The sequence below is a fragment of the Notamacropus eugenii genome, chromosome 4 (genome assembly GCF_028372415.1).
Source record: "Notamacropus eugenii isolate mMacEug1 chromosome 4, mMacEug1.pri_v2, whole genome shotgun sequence".
Classification (NCBI taxonomy): Eukaryota; Metazoa; Chordata; class Mammalia; order Diprotodontia; family Macropodidae; genus Notamacropus; species Notamacropus eugenii.
The window spans coordinates 8,035,588-8,052,100 of record NC_092875.1 but is presented as its reverse complement, the minus strand read 5'-3'; the positions used below and the strand labels follow the sequence as shown (position 1 = coordinate 8,052,100).

The 16,513-nt window shown below is 47.3% G+C and overlaps 1 protein-coding gene across 4 annotated transcripts in view; it reads right to left on the bottom strand.

Moving 5' to 3' along the window:
• MED15 (mediator complex subunit 15) overlaps positions 1-16,513 on the bottom strand; it is an 81,277-nt gene that overhangs the window by 43,774 nt on the left and 20,990 nt on the right. For 2 of the 4 annotated variants that reach the window (XM_072599668.1, XM_072599667.1), the window contains exons 2-5: positions 10,318-10,405; positions 6,965-7,016; positions 2,438-2,467; positions 950-1,129 (exon numbers count right to left, since the gene is read on the bottom strand). In XM_072599668.1, the coding sequence (XP_072455769.1) occupies positions 950-1,129; positions 2,438-2,467; positions 6,965-7,016; positions 10,318-10,405 (350 nt within the window). Of the gene's footprint in view, positions 1-949; positions 1,130-2,437; positions 2,468-6,964; positions 7,017-7,286; positions 7,332-10,317; positions 10,406-16,513 lie in introns of those variants that run through there. The other 2 variants (XM_072599671.1, XM_072599670.1) reach the window with 2 other exon arrangements.

The window sequence follows — 16,513 nt, the reverse complement described above, 5'->3', positions numbered from 1 at the left end:
GAAATATTCAAAACCTTTCTCTCTCTCTGTTCTCTCTCTCTCCCCACCTCTCTGAGGTCTCCGAATCCTCCCAGGACGTCAGGTGCCACCTCCCTCCTGCAGGGCTGGCACGGGCCAGTGCTTTGCATGGGACTCTGCCCTTGCCCTTCACTCTGATCCCTCCCAATCAACACTTTTTCTGGAAATGCCCCTATCTACTCATTGCTTGGGGGCCTGCACCTTGCAGCTTTACTTCAACTTTGGACAGGAAGGGGAACATGAAATGAAGTAGTCTGTTCCTTGGTGAGGACTGCTGAATCCACTGTCTCTCCATCCCCAGGGACTAGTAGAACACCACTAATCACCTGCAGATGCCTCAGAAATGCTTGTTGACTGAATGATGGCCAGAGAAGGTACAGCATCACTGGGACCCAAGGCAAGAGACAGCTGAGAAATAAGGTTCAACACTGCCATCAACAGCAAGGTGGAAGGAAATTAAGGAGGTCCTAAAATCAGCCTTTAGAGCTGGAAAGGGACCACAGATGTTGCCTGGCATGACCCCCTCATTTTACATAAGAAACTGAAGCCCAGGGAGAGGATGGTGAACGGCAGAAGCCAGACTGGAAGCCAGGTCTCCTAATGCCAAACCCAAGCTGACCTCCCCAGAGTCCCACTGCAGTGTCAGAGGGCTAATGATCCTTGGAATGAAGCAACAGTACGTGACACCAAGGCAGTCAGATGCTCAGCCTAAGCCTGAACACCCCTCCAACAACATCCCAACACAGTCCTGCTTCCTTCTTTTCCATGTACCACAAAGGTAAGCCAAGGGATCTGTCAGGGCTTCCTTCGCCCTCTTCATGATCTTTAGCAGAGGGGACAAGAGACAAGGTGACATGCTCAGGGAATTCCCAAGAAGTGGCTAAGTCACGGTACTTACTCAGCTGAGTGGTGGCAGAAACAAGAGACATACCATGAGGGGGCATTGCTGAGGTGCCAGGTGGGGGCTGTCCTGAGAGGGTCATTGGCTGGCCCACTCCTCCGAGCCCACTTATCCCGCCCAGTGATTGGCCTGGGCCCCGAGACGCCATCCCAATTCCAGTCGTTCCAGTTGGGGGTCCACCTGTGAGGTTCTGTAGGGCATTCATAGGATCTGTGGGGGGATGGGGGGAAGTGGGGGAAGTGGCACCACTGCTCAAAAGGAAAGGCTCAGGGTGGTTACCCTGCCTTGCCCTGGGGGTCACCATGGCCAAAACAGAACCCACTCCCCTCACTGTCCATAGGTTTACTTGCTTTCTTTCCTTTTCTTTTTTTTTATTTTTGGGTCCAGATCTGTGATTTCATTAGTGTGGGAAACTGGTGTGGAAAATATCCTCCACAGACAGGATCTGCAACTCCCCTGTCACTTAAGAGTCCAGGAGGATGGCCAAGTGGGTCTGGCTGCCAATGTGGACCTTGAACGCTGGTGTCACACTGCTCTACCTAAAATGAGCCCCCCCCTCCACTACCCCTGGGGATAAACTGAGCAGACCCCATGTTCTTGGCACTAAGCAGGATTGAGCAAAAAGAAATTCTTCCCTAGAGCCAAAGCCATGAAGTTAGCAGCAATCCTTTAACATAAACACCCCGCCCATACTGCTCCTCATTAACTGAAACTCAGTGAGCTCAGTCTAAGCAAGAGCCTGGTCCAAAGTGGGGGCCACAGTGATCCCAGGGGGAAGTCCACCACCAGCCCCACCAAAGAAGGGCACTTTGTCACCCACTCAACTGAAAGGCTGCCAAGAAGAGCTCCCTCCCTACAAGGTCAAGCTCAGCAGGGCTTCAGAGCCTGCTCACTCGCTGGACACTTCTTGGGGTTCAGACACCCTTTTTGACTCCTCTTCTGAAGGATAGAGGGAGTCAGAAAAGCAACCTGCTGAGAGAGAGGCTGGAGGTGCCAGAGGAGCCCTTGGGTACTGGAAAAGATGTGTGGGTTTGGGTCCTCTAAGATGTACTGTGAAATAATAAAGCTCTCTTTGAATAGGGTATAACTCCCAAAGATCCCAGTTGGGTTATTCCTGGTCCTACATACCAGCTGTACAGAGGGAGAGGCAGGTAAGCCAGCCCAGCAGGGAGAAGCCAAGGGTCCCAATATCAGTCTGGAAAGAGTTGTCTCATTTCTTTGGGGGGGAGGGGTGGTTGCTTTCTTTTTTTTGCTAAGTGGAATGTCTTGGCATGAGAAGAGAGCTCTTGAAACTCTGAACAACTATAAATGACTGAATTTAGTGGCCAGAAGCAGGGGGTGACCTCAAGTTTCTGCCCCCAACAGATGTTTTCTTTGAAAAGCTGCTCCTCTGTTCATGGGAAAAGGCACCCAGCTCACAAGCACATTCCCAAAACTCACTCTCTCCCCCATCTCTAAATGACTGCTCATAATATGGAGTTGGGCAAAGGGTGGGGATGGGGGGAAGGAGGTTCTTACCGCTAACAGAAGCCTGAGATTTCTTGTTATCTATTAAAGAAAAAACACAAAGACAAACCCTCAGAAGCACATAGTTCAAGAGCATATTCCCTCCTAACTTGTAGGCACCTCAACCTGCAATCTGCCTAAGGTTTCAAAGGGTCCCATAAGCTGACAAAATAGAGCTCCCAAAATAGAGCTCCCAAAGAAGGATGGCCCAGCATCGAACCAAGGACCATCCAAGGCCCCAATTGTGCTGGTGGGGGATGACTTCAGAGGGCGGCAGGAGTCCTTTCAGGAGACTTGGGACTCTCCAAGCAGCACACACCATTCTTCAGGAACCAAGAGACTATCTCAAGAAGGCAGCCTTATGGAAACAACAAAGGCATCCAGGGTCACCAAATGGTGTCCACAGGAGGTTGAGAAGCGGTCAGGCTAAGCTGGATGGCTGAAGTGGAAGCCCAGAAGTTCATGCACATCAAGATCAGTCCCATAACTGACCCAGATTCCCAAGGCTCACAGGCCTCTAAGTGACCTGAGGCCTTTCTGGGTCACAATCTTCCACATCCTGGGACTGCCTCAGGTCTAGAAGTCATAGAATCTCAGATTTTGGACTCAGAGGGGACAAATCTCAGACAGTTGTGAGCTGTATAACCTTGGCTAAGGCAGCTCACCCCTCTAGGCCCTAACATCCTTATCAATATAGGGATGTGTGTATTCGTCCTTCATTGCTGAAGAAGACCATGCCATCAGAGAAATGATGACATGACTTGCACTTTGTTTTGAGTGAGGGAGGGCTGTGCAGGTCACCAGCCTCACTTCTCCTCCAGAGCCATCTGAATCCAGTGACCAGATATTCATCAGGATGACTGGAGATGACCCAGGATGAGGCACTTGGGGTTAAGTGACTTGCCCAAGGTCACACAGCTATTGAGTGTCAAGTGTCTGAGGTGAGATTTGAACTCAGGTCCTCCTGACTCCTGCACTAGTGCTCTATCTACTGCCCTGCCTAGCTGTCCCCATCAAAATAGGGATAAGCCTCTCTCCAAAGAGCTCTAAGAAGAACCTTTACGTTTGACAGAAAGATGAGATCACCAAATCCAATCACCTCACTTTACGGAGGGGGAAACTGACACCTACGACAAAAAAGGCTAAGAGGCAGTGTCAGAGGAGCCCAGAGGAGCTGGGCTTAACCCCTGGCTCAGCCTCGGGTGGGTCACTTAGCCCACCTCTAGGTTCCTGTCTCCTCAGCTTCCTTGTCTACAATAAGGGAGATCATACTAGCTGATCTCCAGGTTTCCTTATGGCTCTAAAGTCTCTCTCTTTCACTGGCTCAAGGTCACCCAAGGAGCTCTGCTTGGGCAGAAATCATTCAGTGACTCCAAGAGAGCAGTAGACAACACAAACATATTCCACATGAGCTTCCTGGGACATTCATCATTTCAGGAGGGGCTGTGCTAAGTTGGAGAAGACTGGCCTCTGGAGGAGGGCTAGTCAGATGGGGAAGGACCTTGAGGGTGCACACTGAGGATCTGGGGCTCTTTAGCTGGTAAAAGGGAAGACTCCAGAGGGATGAGCTGGCTGTCAGCAAGGGCTCCAAGGACTGCCACATGTGAGAGCCCTCAGTCCCGCTCTGTTTGGTCAACCAAGGGGACAGCTTTCAGTGAGATGGCCCAGGATCCTGGGAGGTGGCAGGCTCCCTGCACCAGAGGCTGAGGAAGAAAGCCTTCTTCAGGAGCCTCTTCTGACCCGGAGATTGTTGAGTCACAGGATTCAAGACCCTCGGAGGAAGAAGTCAGCCAGTTCCAATTCCCCCAGGGGATGCAGAGATCCTTACTACAACCTATAGAAAATATATTTTCCCTCAACCTCAGGGTCCTTTCTAAGAACTGACTTCCCCTGACCAGATCGTCTAATCTAATCCAATTCAACAAGCATTTATTAAGCATTTCCTACATACAATGTGTTGCAATAGCTCCTGGGAACATAAAGACAAAAGGAAAAACAGTCTCTGTTCTTGGGACAGAGGGACATGTTGTGTCAACAGGTGGACTTACACATGATGATGTGCAGAGGAAGGAGACAGGACTCACAGGGAAGCTGGGAGGGTCCAAAGGTAAGAGGGAGGACGTTCGAGGCCTGGGGAATGGTCCACACAAAGGCACCAAGATAAACTGCCAAGTTTGGGGAACAACCAAGTAGACCAGTTTGATCAGAAGTGTGCTCCTGGCAGGGAATCGTGGGTAACAGCTTGAAAAGTCTGGCAAGAGCTAAGGAGTGTGGGCTTCTAGATGCTGAGCTCAGGAGGTCATCAGCCTCTCTTATGGGAGTCAGGAAGTCTTCCTAAGCAGGGCAGTGATGGGGTCAGATGTGACCTCCTAAGGTTCCAAGTCAATCTGGTGATATATTCCCAAAAATACACTGAAAGGACCAGTGACTTGTCCAAGGTCACAACGCCAGTCAGCGGATAATTCAAGCCCTCCGTCGTTAGAGCACTTTCATTTCAGAAGAGCAGAGGAAGGAAATTCAACTTGCTGTCCCCAAAGGAGGGGCTGCTGTGGGAGGGAGCTGTGACTTCATCTCTGAGGTTAACGCTGACCTAGTTCCTTGTTCCTCCCATTACCAAGAAGTCACCACATGCACAGCAGCGAAAAGGATTTGGCTGTGCGTGCGGGCACCGCAGACGTAGTCCAAAGTACAGCCTGGGTTTCCAAGGCTGGAAATGGTTTGATTCGACTCAGAAAGGCCACAAGGAGACAGCTTCTAAACCAGCTCCTAGGAGAATCTGAGTGCCAGGAGACTCCCTCTAGGTCACTCAAGTTATACTTCTGCCAGCCCAGACCAAAGAGAACCAAGAGAAAGGGAGAAAGGAAATGATGAAGGCTCACCATAATGGAGCTAGTGTCTTCTCGGTGTCCTGGTGGAACCAAAGAATACGAGATTTTCTAAGTCAAAAGCGTTTGAGAAATACCCTCCTTTAGTCTCCTCTTTTGTGAGAGATAACGAACTTGAAACCAGTGCCTGGCACATAGCAGGAGCTTAATGAATGTTTGTTGACTGAAATGCAGAAAAGGGAAGTGATTTACCCAAGGTCCTACAGAAAGTCTATGGCAAAGCTGGGTCTAGAACCCAGGGCCCCAGATCTCCCAAACCGGTTTCCTTTCTTCTATTATTGGCTAAGGAACAAATCAGAAATCATTCACTTAAATTGGAAATCTTCCACCTAAGTAATAACCAGGTTGAACCCCTTTAAGGATCCAGATCAGACAAGATTGGAAATAAGTTCTTGTCCCAGCTACACAGCAATAGGGCCACAGCTTTTATGAGAAAGGGCTTCCCTGGTTTCTTGGCAGAAGTGGGAGATCATGGGGTGAAACATTGCATGTCATTTGTTCACTATTAGTTTCTCCCCTTTTTACTCTAAGGAATGGGATTGGGGGCAGGGGATTGGATGGTTACAATGGGAAAATATTCTGATTTAAAGAATAAAAGATATATATTGTTTTTCTAAAATTGTAAATCTTAAGCCCCAGAAGTCTAAGAAAGTTGGAACTATTAACTAAAAGGTAGGTTTCTGCTCAAGAAAAGCAGTGAGTCTTAAGAACCTCTTTCCATACCCCAAATGATCCAAGAAAGAGGAAAAAGGCTCATGTGTCCAAAATTCTTTATAGTAACTCTCTTGAAAGAAGCCCCAAGATGGAAAAGAAGGGGATGCCATCGAACGGCCAAGCAAATTCTAGTTGATGAAACGTCATCGAACAGCTAAGAGCTGTAAGAAATGACAGAGTGGACAGTTTAAGAGGAAACTGGGATGGAAGGCTTTGAACCGACGGAGGAAAATGAGCAGAACAGGAGAACACCATCATGAAGAAAATCAACCTGACGAGCTGTGTGGACTGACCAACGTTCACGTCCCAAGTCCTGCATCTGATGTGAGGTTTCAAATCCATGCTGGAAACTGGCTGTGTCTGAGGGTCTGGATCTTTCTTGTTTAAGTGTTTGGTGGGTGGGTTTGGGGGGGGTGCTCAAAATAAAGGGATCTGTGGAGGAAAGAAGGCTGTGCATTTGCATTTGCATTTCAAAGCCCCTCTGACAGAGAGGATCTGAGCAGGCCAGAGCTGAAGAGGGCTCTCATTTGCAGAGAAAAAGGCAACTGAGACCTGGTATCACACAGCTGGGAAATAACAGGATTCAGATCCAGTTGGAGGAGAAAAAAGAGCCATAAGCAAAGAACAAGGCAAAGGGCCCAGGACACAAAGCTGAGACAAGCTGGAAAACAGGATGGAAGGGAACATTACCAATAGTCCCGTAAGTTTGCTGAGGGCAGGGCCTGTCTCATGGGGCTTTTTGTTTTGTCTTTGGGTCCCCAGGACCTAGCAGCAACTCCTGAAGAAAGGACAGAACTCCTAAGCTGATACATAGCTACTTGTGCTCAGTGTGGCCGACAGGACCTCTGCGGATCAGAACCAAATCCACCCCCCCAGGTTCATTCTCAGGGTGCTTTCCCAAGGCTCCCTAAAGCCAAGAAATACAAAAGTTGTTACTTACGAATGTCTCGGAAATGGATAATGAGCCTGGCCACAAGGGAAAGATATTCGTCCTAAAATTAAAAAACAGGAAGCAGTTTAGTCCAAAATGAAGAAGACAGGCATTTAGTGACTCACCATTTCCTTTCCCTTCCCTTCTTCCTGTGGGCCAGTTGAACCACACACTGACAGATGGCAGGGGCTGGAGCACAGGCACTGAGGACCCATGTGGGGAGAAAAAGTCATCAGAGCCTGAGCAGGCGGGCCAAAAATGGGCCGAGAGGAAAGAGGGGGCCGCGACAAACGGGGAAGATGCAGGGATGCAAAACTTGGGTTAAACCTACTGCCCATTTTCTTCAGCTCTGACTGCCACAGCTGGGTGAGCTCTCTGGACACAGGACGTGCAGTGCTTGAGCTGGGAGGACCCCGGAAGGTCAGACGTGGATGGGACCAATCTCCTCATTCTAAAGAGGGGAAGCCAAGGTCTGGGGAGGGGAAGGCAGAGAGCAGCCCTGCAGCTGGAGTCAGAGGCCCGTGGCGCCAATCAGAGCTCAGCTACAGGAAAGCAGATTAAAACGTCCTCGTCACTTTCTCAATCTAAAAACCCTTTCCAGATTTGGTGTTTTAGGAAGACAGATTAGGTTAAGAAAAAGAGAACTTTTTAATGCAATTTGTACTAAGGGTACCAAAGGAATCTAGACATGGGACACAAGTAGCTCTGGAGGGTCCCCCAGCCCATTTCCCACTTGAGGGAACAACTCTCTTTTTAGCCACTCAAAAGGGGTTATAATCTTGATCCTGATCACAGGGAAGAGACCCTTTCTATCCCACAGAAGAAACTAAGTAGTTGAAGACAATTTTGTTCTTGGAATGCTAACCCAAAAAACTATACTTCAACCTATTATGAAATAAATGACCTCAGAACAAGTTCAAGGACCAGGGAGGGAAGGAGGTTGCTCTACCAGCTTGGACATCTAGACACTTCTTGCTCTAAGTTAGAAATTCCAGAACTTAAGAGTAATACCAAATAAATAAAAATAATTTCCAGGAGACTCTTGCCCAAAAGCTGGAGTTCAGAGTCAATATTTTTTCTTCAACATTCAACCTCTAGGAGTCTCAGTCTCTTCATCTGTAAATAGGGTTAATCAAACCTACTCTGTCCACATACTGCTTTGTTAACCAAAAAGCTCTACAGAGATGTCAGCTAGTGAGGACCCAAATGACTCTTGCTGCTGAGTTTTCATTTGCATACAAACGTGGGCGGGTCTCTCCACAGCCAGTAATACTGAGGCTTTACTTCGAAAGTACCCCGAGTATAACAACAGTTTGCTTGCTCCAGCAATGGATAATTTACAAAGCATATGGCTGTGGTGAAGAAAGCAGAAGCAATGACCACCCCATTTTACAGATACAAAAATGAGCCTGAGAAAGGAAGTGACTTGCCTCGGGTCCCTAGACTAATAAGGAGGAGATGGAGGTCTGGCATCTGGTGCACTTCCCATGACTTCACACCAGCTCTCATGTGCAGGAAGGCTGTGGAAGGCCAGCCTTGGCCAACACAAGGCAGCTCTGTAACCTAACAATTAGAGAGGCGATTGTGCTCCTGCATCAATTCTGAACCAATACGATCTATCCCATGAGTGTGTGTGTGTGTGTGTGTGTGTGTGTGTGTATGGGTCTGCGTGTGTGTGTCTTACACACAGTCTCTGCCCACTTCTCTCTTCTCTCTCCCCAGCCTCCCTTTCAGCTGAACGGAGGCTACAAGTGGACTTGGAATCTGAGAGCACTGGAAAGTAAAAGGCCCAGTGCCATTTTGGGGTTGGGGGTTCCTACAGATCATAACCCATCCCACCCTCCTGTAGTCTCTCTGAAAACTGCCTCTGCCCAGCCCCCAGCCCCCACTCTCATGTTCCGAAAGGGGGAGGTATGTTCAAAGTTGGAGAGATGCCTTAAGGTCCCCCAGGGACCAGGGAGTGGGTCAACAATAGTTAAGAATGCTCTGGAAAGGACCTTCCCCTCTATGGCTTCAGGTTCTACCTCTGTGGAATAGTGAAAAGCTACCGGATAGGACCGAGGGGATTGTTCTCTTGCGGACTGGGGTTTGGATGGGGTCACAAAGGATCCAGAAATGGCAGATGTAAAAATACAAAGCCTCAATAACACAGAAAGCTCAAGTACCAGGGTTCACCTGGATGATTGCTAAGGCCCCTCTGGGCTCCATGTCTATGATCCATCCCAGAAACCTAGATGACCTCTGCAGCCCTGCGCACTGGAAGGAGCCTCCATCTTTCTGGGCATTGGAGGGTTTCAGAAAGGATAAAAGCCTCGCCTGCCGCCCTTTCCTCTTCTGGATGACTTCAATCCCAGATAGTCTCTCTGCCAGAGAGACGTCCAACAGAAACTCTCTCCAGCGACAGCTTGCAGAACACAGGGTTCAAAGGGCTGGTTCCAATTCTTGTTTGGAAATTCATAACTGGCTGAGTCAGTGGTGCAAGGAGTGTTTTGCCCCTTTTACAGAGAAGAAAACTGAATTTCACTGAAGTGAAGTGACTCACCCTTGACCCAGTGCTGGAAGAGAATGCTGAGAATCAAGCCCACATAATGTGATACTTTCTACCTGCTGTCATATGACAGCTAATAATGCATGATAGACTTAGAGAAAGAGCACGTGGCATGGACACAGCAGCTCCAGAGTGACAGCCAGCATTCAACGTGGGGTCACCATGCCCACACTCTCAGGGGCAGGTCTGCCCAGCCCATCACTGCGTCTTATAGCTGAGCAGTTGGCAGCTTGGTCCTCCCACCTCCTTGGACCAACCAACCTTGCCTGTCAGCAAATCACACTTTTTAAGTGAACTCCCCCACTCCAAAACACACCATCACTTTGGCCTCTGGAAGTGACCCTGATGAGAAATACCCGCCGTGGCCACTGAAATAATATGCATAAAAGCACTCTGAAAACAGCACTAGCAAATGAGAGGGATCATAATGATTTTTATTGCTGTTATAGAAATGAGCCTCTAAAAATATTCCATTTTTACAAAAATACAGACAAACAAGCTAACAGGGTGACCTGGAGTACTGGAAGGGGTTCGGGGCATAGAGTCAGAAGGTGAGGGGTCCAGTCCTAGCTCCACAACCTGGACAAGTCCCTTCCCTGGGCCTCAGTTTCCTCACCTGTAAAATAGGGAGACTAACTTTTGCATTCTGTCCCTGATGGGGTCATTGTGAAGAAAGCCTGGTGCACCACACAAAGGAGCTGCCCCTTCCTTCACCTGAAGAGGTCAGGAGCCAGGAGGCTGCACCCCTGCCTGCCTCCCACCATCAGCCTCGCTTCTCCTCTCCCAAACCAAACAGGCCCCATCAGTGCCTTACCCGGGTTTTGGCCTTCAGGAATACATGGCTTTCCATGTCCTTGCTGGATTTACTGTGGGCAACTCCGGCCTTCCTCATTGCATCTTCACTGTAACACAAAAGGCAGAAAAAGTGTTACTCGGAGCAGTCCTGACTCCTGCTCCTCCTGCTCCTGCTCTCTAGCTGCCCAGGGATGCAGCCAGGCTCAGGGCAGTGTCAGCTTTGAGTCAGAAAGAGGGAGGGGCTGGGCCCCATCCCCTGCATCCAAGGCAAGGGAAAAGCTCAGGGCCTATCATGGGGAGGCAGACAGTAGATCTAGGGGACAGGTTCCCCTCATGGGCCATGAGGTGTGGGGGTTCAACATTCCTGCCAGAGTGACGCACGAGCAAGCCACAGAGATCAGTCATTCAGCCAACAGATATTTATTTATTCACTGTGCACTGTGTAGAGATTAGCGTGCCAGATGCTGGGAAAGGAGTTTAAAACATTCTGGGAAAGTAGGACAGAGGAATGTGTATAGTAAGAGTGGAGGAATAAGCAACAGCCCAAGCTCAGTGGTATAACCCCTCCACCCCGCCACCCTGGAGAGGTTCTTTGGTTCTCTTACTAGAAGGCACCCAGTGGAAGACATTACATATGCAAGAGACAGAAGCCAATGAGTGGCCAGAGTAGTAACTTTGGTATTTGATTGACTGAGAGATCCCATATTCACTAGGAAGACAAAAACCGTTGGGAAAATGGGAAAGGAGTCAGGTGGAAACTAGACACAGATCCAACATGCCACATTGTTTACCAAAATAATCTCAAAATGAGTACATGACTTAGACTTAAGGAGTGATATTAGAAGCAAACTAGTGGAGTACAAAAGAAATGATTTGTCAGATTTGTGAATGGAGGAAAAGTTTGTGACCAAACAAAAGACAGAGAGTTTCATGGGAGGTAAAATATGTGATTTTGATTATATAAAACTGAAAGAATTTTTGTACAAACAAAACCAATGCAACTAAAATTAGAAGAAAAGCAGGAAACTGAGGAGGGGAAAATCTTTGCAGGAAGCTTTCTGACAATGCTTTTCTTTCAAAAATATGTACGGAACTGAGTCAAATTTACAAGAATAAGTCATTCCCCAATTGATAAACGGTCAAAGGATATGAACAGATCATTTTCAGAGAAATACAAACTAGGAACCCAAGGACCTCAGTTTCAGGGATAAGAACTCACTGTTCGACAAAATTTGCTGGGAAAACTGGATAACAGTGTGGCTGAAACTAGGCATAGACCCATGCCTGACACCCCACACAAGAATAAAGTCCAAATGGGTACACAGTCTAGGTATAAAGACTGATATCATGGACAAACTGGGGGAGCAAGGGATAGTGTATTTATCAGATGTATGGAGAAGGGAAGAATTTTTGACTAAAGAAGAGATAGAAAGCATTATGAAGTGTAAGATGGATAATTTTGATTACATTAAACTGAAAAGATTTGCACAACCAAACCCAATGCAACCAAAATTCAGAGGCATGCAGTATATTGGGAAAAAAATTTTATAGCTAATCGCAGGGATAAAGGCCCCATTTCTAGAATACATAGAGAACTGAGTCAAATGTATAACAATACAAGTCATTCCCCAACTGATAAATGGTTAAAGGTTATGAACAGGCAATTTTCAGAGGAAGAAATTAAAGATATCTATAATCATATGAAAAAATTCTCTAAATCACTTTTGATTAGAGAGATGCAAATCAAAACAACTCTGAGGTACCACATCATACCTATAAGATTGGCAAACACGACAGAACAAGAAAATGATAAATGCTGGAGAGGATGTGGGAGAGTTGGAACACTAATTCATTGTTGGTGGAGCTGTGAGCTCATCCAACCATTCTGGAAAGTGGTTTAAAACTATCCCCAAAGGGCTACAAAAATGTGCATACCTTTGACCCAGCAGTATCACTTCTAGGACTGGATCTCCAAGAGAGCATAAAAATGGGAAAGGGTCCCATATGTGCAAAAACATTTATAGCAGCACTCTTTGTGGAAATCAAGGGGATGCCCATCAATTGGGGAATGGCTGTATAAATTACGGTATATGAATGCAATGGAGTACTATTGCGCCATAAGAAATGATGAACAGGAAGACTTCAGGGAGACCTGAAAGGACTTCTATGATCTGATGCTGAGTGAAAAGAGAAGAACCAGGAGAGCTTTGTGCACAGCAACGACCACAGCGTGAGAGTTTTTCTGGTAGACTTGGATCTTCATAGCAATGCAAGGACATTAAAAAAAAAAATTCCCAATGGTCTTCTAAGGTAAAGTGCCTTCCACGTTCAGAAAAAGAACTTTGGAATTCAGTCACAGAATGTAGCAGATCATGTATGTGTGTGTGTGTGTGTGTGTATGTGTGTGTGTGTGTGTGTATTATGTTTTGGTTTGTTATAGGATTTCTCCCATTTATTTTAGTTCTTCTACACAGCATGACTATAGTGAAAATGTATTCAATAGGAACGTATGTGTAGATCCTATATAGAATTGTATGCCATCGTGGGGAGTGGCGGAAGGTAGGTAGAGGGAAAAAAATCTAAGTTTTATGATAGTGATTATAGAGCATTAAAAACAAATAAAATGAATGTATTAAAAAAAGAAATACAAACTACGAACAGTCACATAAAAATGCCCTAAATCATCAATAATTAGAGAGACACAAATCTGAGGTACCACCTCATACCCATCAGACTGTCTAAGATATAAACAGGAAAATGACAAATGCCGGAGGGGATGTGAGAAAACAGGTATGCTAGTGCACTGCTGGTGTAGTTGTGAACAAATCTAACCATCCCAGAAAGCTATTAAATTAGGCCTATGCTTTGACTCAGCAATAACGCTGCTAGGTCTATACCCTAAAGAGATGGAAGAAGAAAAAAAGGACCTATGTGTTTAAAAATATTTATAGCAGCTCTTTTTGTGGTGGCAAAGAACTGGAAACTGAGGGCATCCCAACCACTGAGGAATGGCTAAACAAACTGTGGTATGTGATTGTGATAGAAGACGTGCTATGAGAAATGATGAGTAGGATAGTTTCAGAAAAACCGAGGAAGGCTTACAGGACCACAGTGTGAAGCGGACAGAACCAGAAGACACAGAAACTGATGCGGGAACAGCCACACTGTGAGGAGGAGCGCTGTGAGAGACTTTGTGACTGATCCAAATGATTCACAGTAAGACACACTGCCCACCTCCAAAGAGGGAGCCAGTGCACAGAGTGCAGACTGAAGGCTCCCTGCCGGCTAACCTGGACTGTTCTGACTGGGTCTACTGCAGATGGATGTTCCACGACCTCCCCTGGGCCCTCACACTGTCAGAGGATCTTTCTATAGACCTATACCAACTCACTCTCCCACCCTCCACAGCGGCTGTCCTCCAACCTCCCGTGCTGCCTCTCCTCCCCCTCGGCTAAGAACCTACCTCCTATTTTGTAGGTAAAATTGCAGCCATTTGCTGTGAGCTCGCTCTTCTCCTCATCTATCCCTCAGGTGCCTTGTGTCACGTTCTCCTTCACCCGTCTCACAGGATGAAGTGGCCTCACTCCTTAGCCCAATTCCATGCCCTCTCTTCCAACAAGCTGCCCCCCCCTCACTTCCTGTGAAAGTGAATCCACCCATGTCTTCCCCACCCTGAAACCCCCCCCTTGATCCTTCCATCCCTGCTATCATCCCACATCTCTTCTGCCCTTTTTAAATAAACTCCTTGAAAAGCCACCTCCACTTCCTCTCCAGTCACTCTTTTCCCAACCCCTTACAATCCAGCTCCCTGTTTCATCATTCCACCGAAGCTGCTGTCTCCAAAGTAATCAATGACCTGTCAGTCACCAGTCTAGCAGCTCTCCTCCATCCTTCTTCCCCTTGGCCTCTCAGCAGCCTCAGACCCTGTCCTTCACTCTCTCCTCTCTGGTGTTCAGTCCCTCTTTGAGTCCTCCTCCTCCCTCTCTGACTGCTGCTTCTCTGTCTCCTATGCTCAATGTCCCTCTGAATCACTGGTGGGTGTCTCTTGGGGATCTATCCTGGGCCCTCTTTCCCTCTCCTCTCTGTATAACTTTACTCATCAGATGCTATGGATTAAATTAACATCTCTAGGCTATGACTCTCAAATCTACCTCTCCTGCCCCAGACTTTTTGTGGGCCTCTAATCCTGCCTGCATGGCAGACACCTCAAACTGGACGTCCAGTAGACATCTTACACTCACACATACATATATCATACAGCATATCCAAAATGGAACCTTTCCCTCTGAACTCTCCCCTCCTGCTATCTTTCCTATTACTATAAAGGTCAGCACCACCTTCCAGTCCCCCAGGCTTGGAGATATCCCGTATTGCTCCCCGCATCCAATCCAGGCCAAGGATTGCTTTCACCCCTGCAATGATACAGCCTCCTCTCTCCTTCCCAGCCTCCTACTACCTTTCCAGTCTTCTTACATTTTATTCCTCAACACAAACCCTTTTATCCAGAGACATCAGCCTCCTCATGGTTCCACGAACAAAACCCTCCAACCCTCAACTCTGGACATTTCCTCAGGCTGTCCTTCATCTTTATTTCAATTAGTGACCTCCCTGGCTTCCTTGAGTCCTAACTAAAACCCCATCTTCTATGGGAAGTCTTTCCAGTGCCTTGCCTCTGTTAATTGTGTCCTACTTCTTCCTTACTTAGCTTACCTTGTGTGTATTTGTTAGTATGTCATCCCCCTCCATGGAAACTCCCTGAAGGCAGGAACTAGCTCTTCTGCTTCTTCTGACCAGCAGAGTTTCGAGTACACAACAGGTGCCTAATCAATGTTTCCTGTTTGGCTGACTCCACATGACTAATGTGCAGATGGACTTTGCAATGAGTTTGTCTTTCCTGCCTTCACGAGGGCAAAGGGAGAGAATTTCTAACAGAAAACACCAAACTGAATTTAGAAAAAAAATACCACCAACATGTTAGATACTCCATGGGAGAGCTCCAGAAAAACACAGGCAAAACGTATACTGGATAAGAAGTTATAGAAGGGTTAAAATCCATCAAAAAATCAATCTAAGTATTTAAGAAACATGGCTATGAGTGTGTGTGTATGTGTGTGTACGCGTGAAGGCCTATCAAATCAACTGAATGAACTCCCTTATTACATGAAAAAAATTAACAATACAGACACAATTATACATTACATTTCAAAATGCATTAGGCAACCAAAACTATTTCATTCTGTTGGAAATGCACTGGGGAAAAAGACCTGGGAGGTTTCGTTGATGAGGCTCAATTCAGCAACGTAATGTCACAGGCCAAAAAGCTTGATCTTAGTCTGTAACCAAGAGGGAGGAAGAGGAAGAGGAAAAAGGCCGCCCTGCTTCTACCTGCTCAGACCTGCGTCTAGCTCTGGGAGCTGCATTTTCAGAAGGGCACAGTACAGTTGGGGTTAAAAAGGGGAGGACTAGGACCAGGTGGAGAGAAGGACCATCTGAGAGGACTTAAAAAGGCCTGGAGCTAGAAAGGGCCTCCGGGGTGCTGGCGTTTACAGAGCCCTGAAAGACTAGCGGGACCTGTCTTTCTCAGCATTAATCCTCCCCTCACTCCTTCCCAGCATATCTAACCAAATGCTCAAACCTTGCTATTTTTCCCTCCACTACAGCTTTCACATGCTACCTATCCTCTGCACTCACACATTCCCCAACCCCTCTCAAGTGGCCACAGCAGGAACTTCCTAAAGAGTCACCTATCCCCTACTCTCACCCTGTGCCACCCAATTGCCAGTGATGGTCCTTAAGACCATGTGACTTCCTACTCAGTCAATCCATTCATCAACATTCATCAAGCCTCGCTAGTGGAAGAGCCAAAGACAAGCAAACGGAGTTACTCTCCCCTTTGGATGTCTCCCACTCTTATGGAAGACCATGCACAAAGATACATTCAGGGGAAGCAATCCCAGAGAGCAGGAGGAAGGCATTCAGTGAGAAAACCCAGAACCCAAAGAGGAAGAGCTCTGCAGGAGCAGGGTCAGTGCTGCTAGACCACAGCAAAGGCGCCAAGGTCTCAGAAACCCCCTGGAAGACTGAATGCTTGATTCTTAAGGTAAAAAGAAGCTCCTGGAGAGTCTGGGCACACAGAATCTGTAGGAAGATGGCTCTGGCAGGTGATGGAGGATGGTCTAGAATGGGGAAAGGACTGAAGTAGGCTGTAACAATGG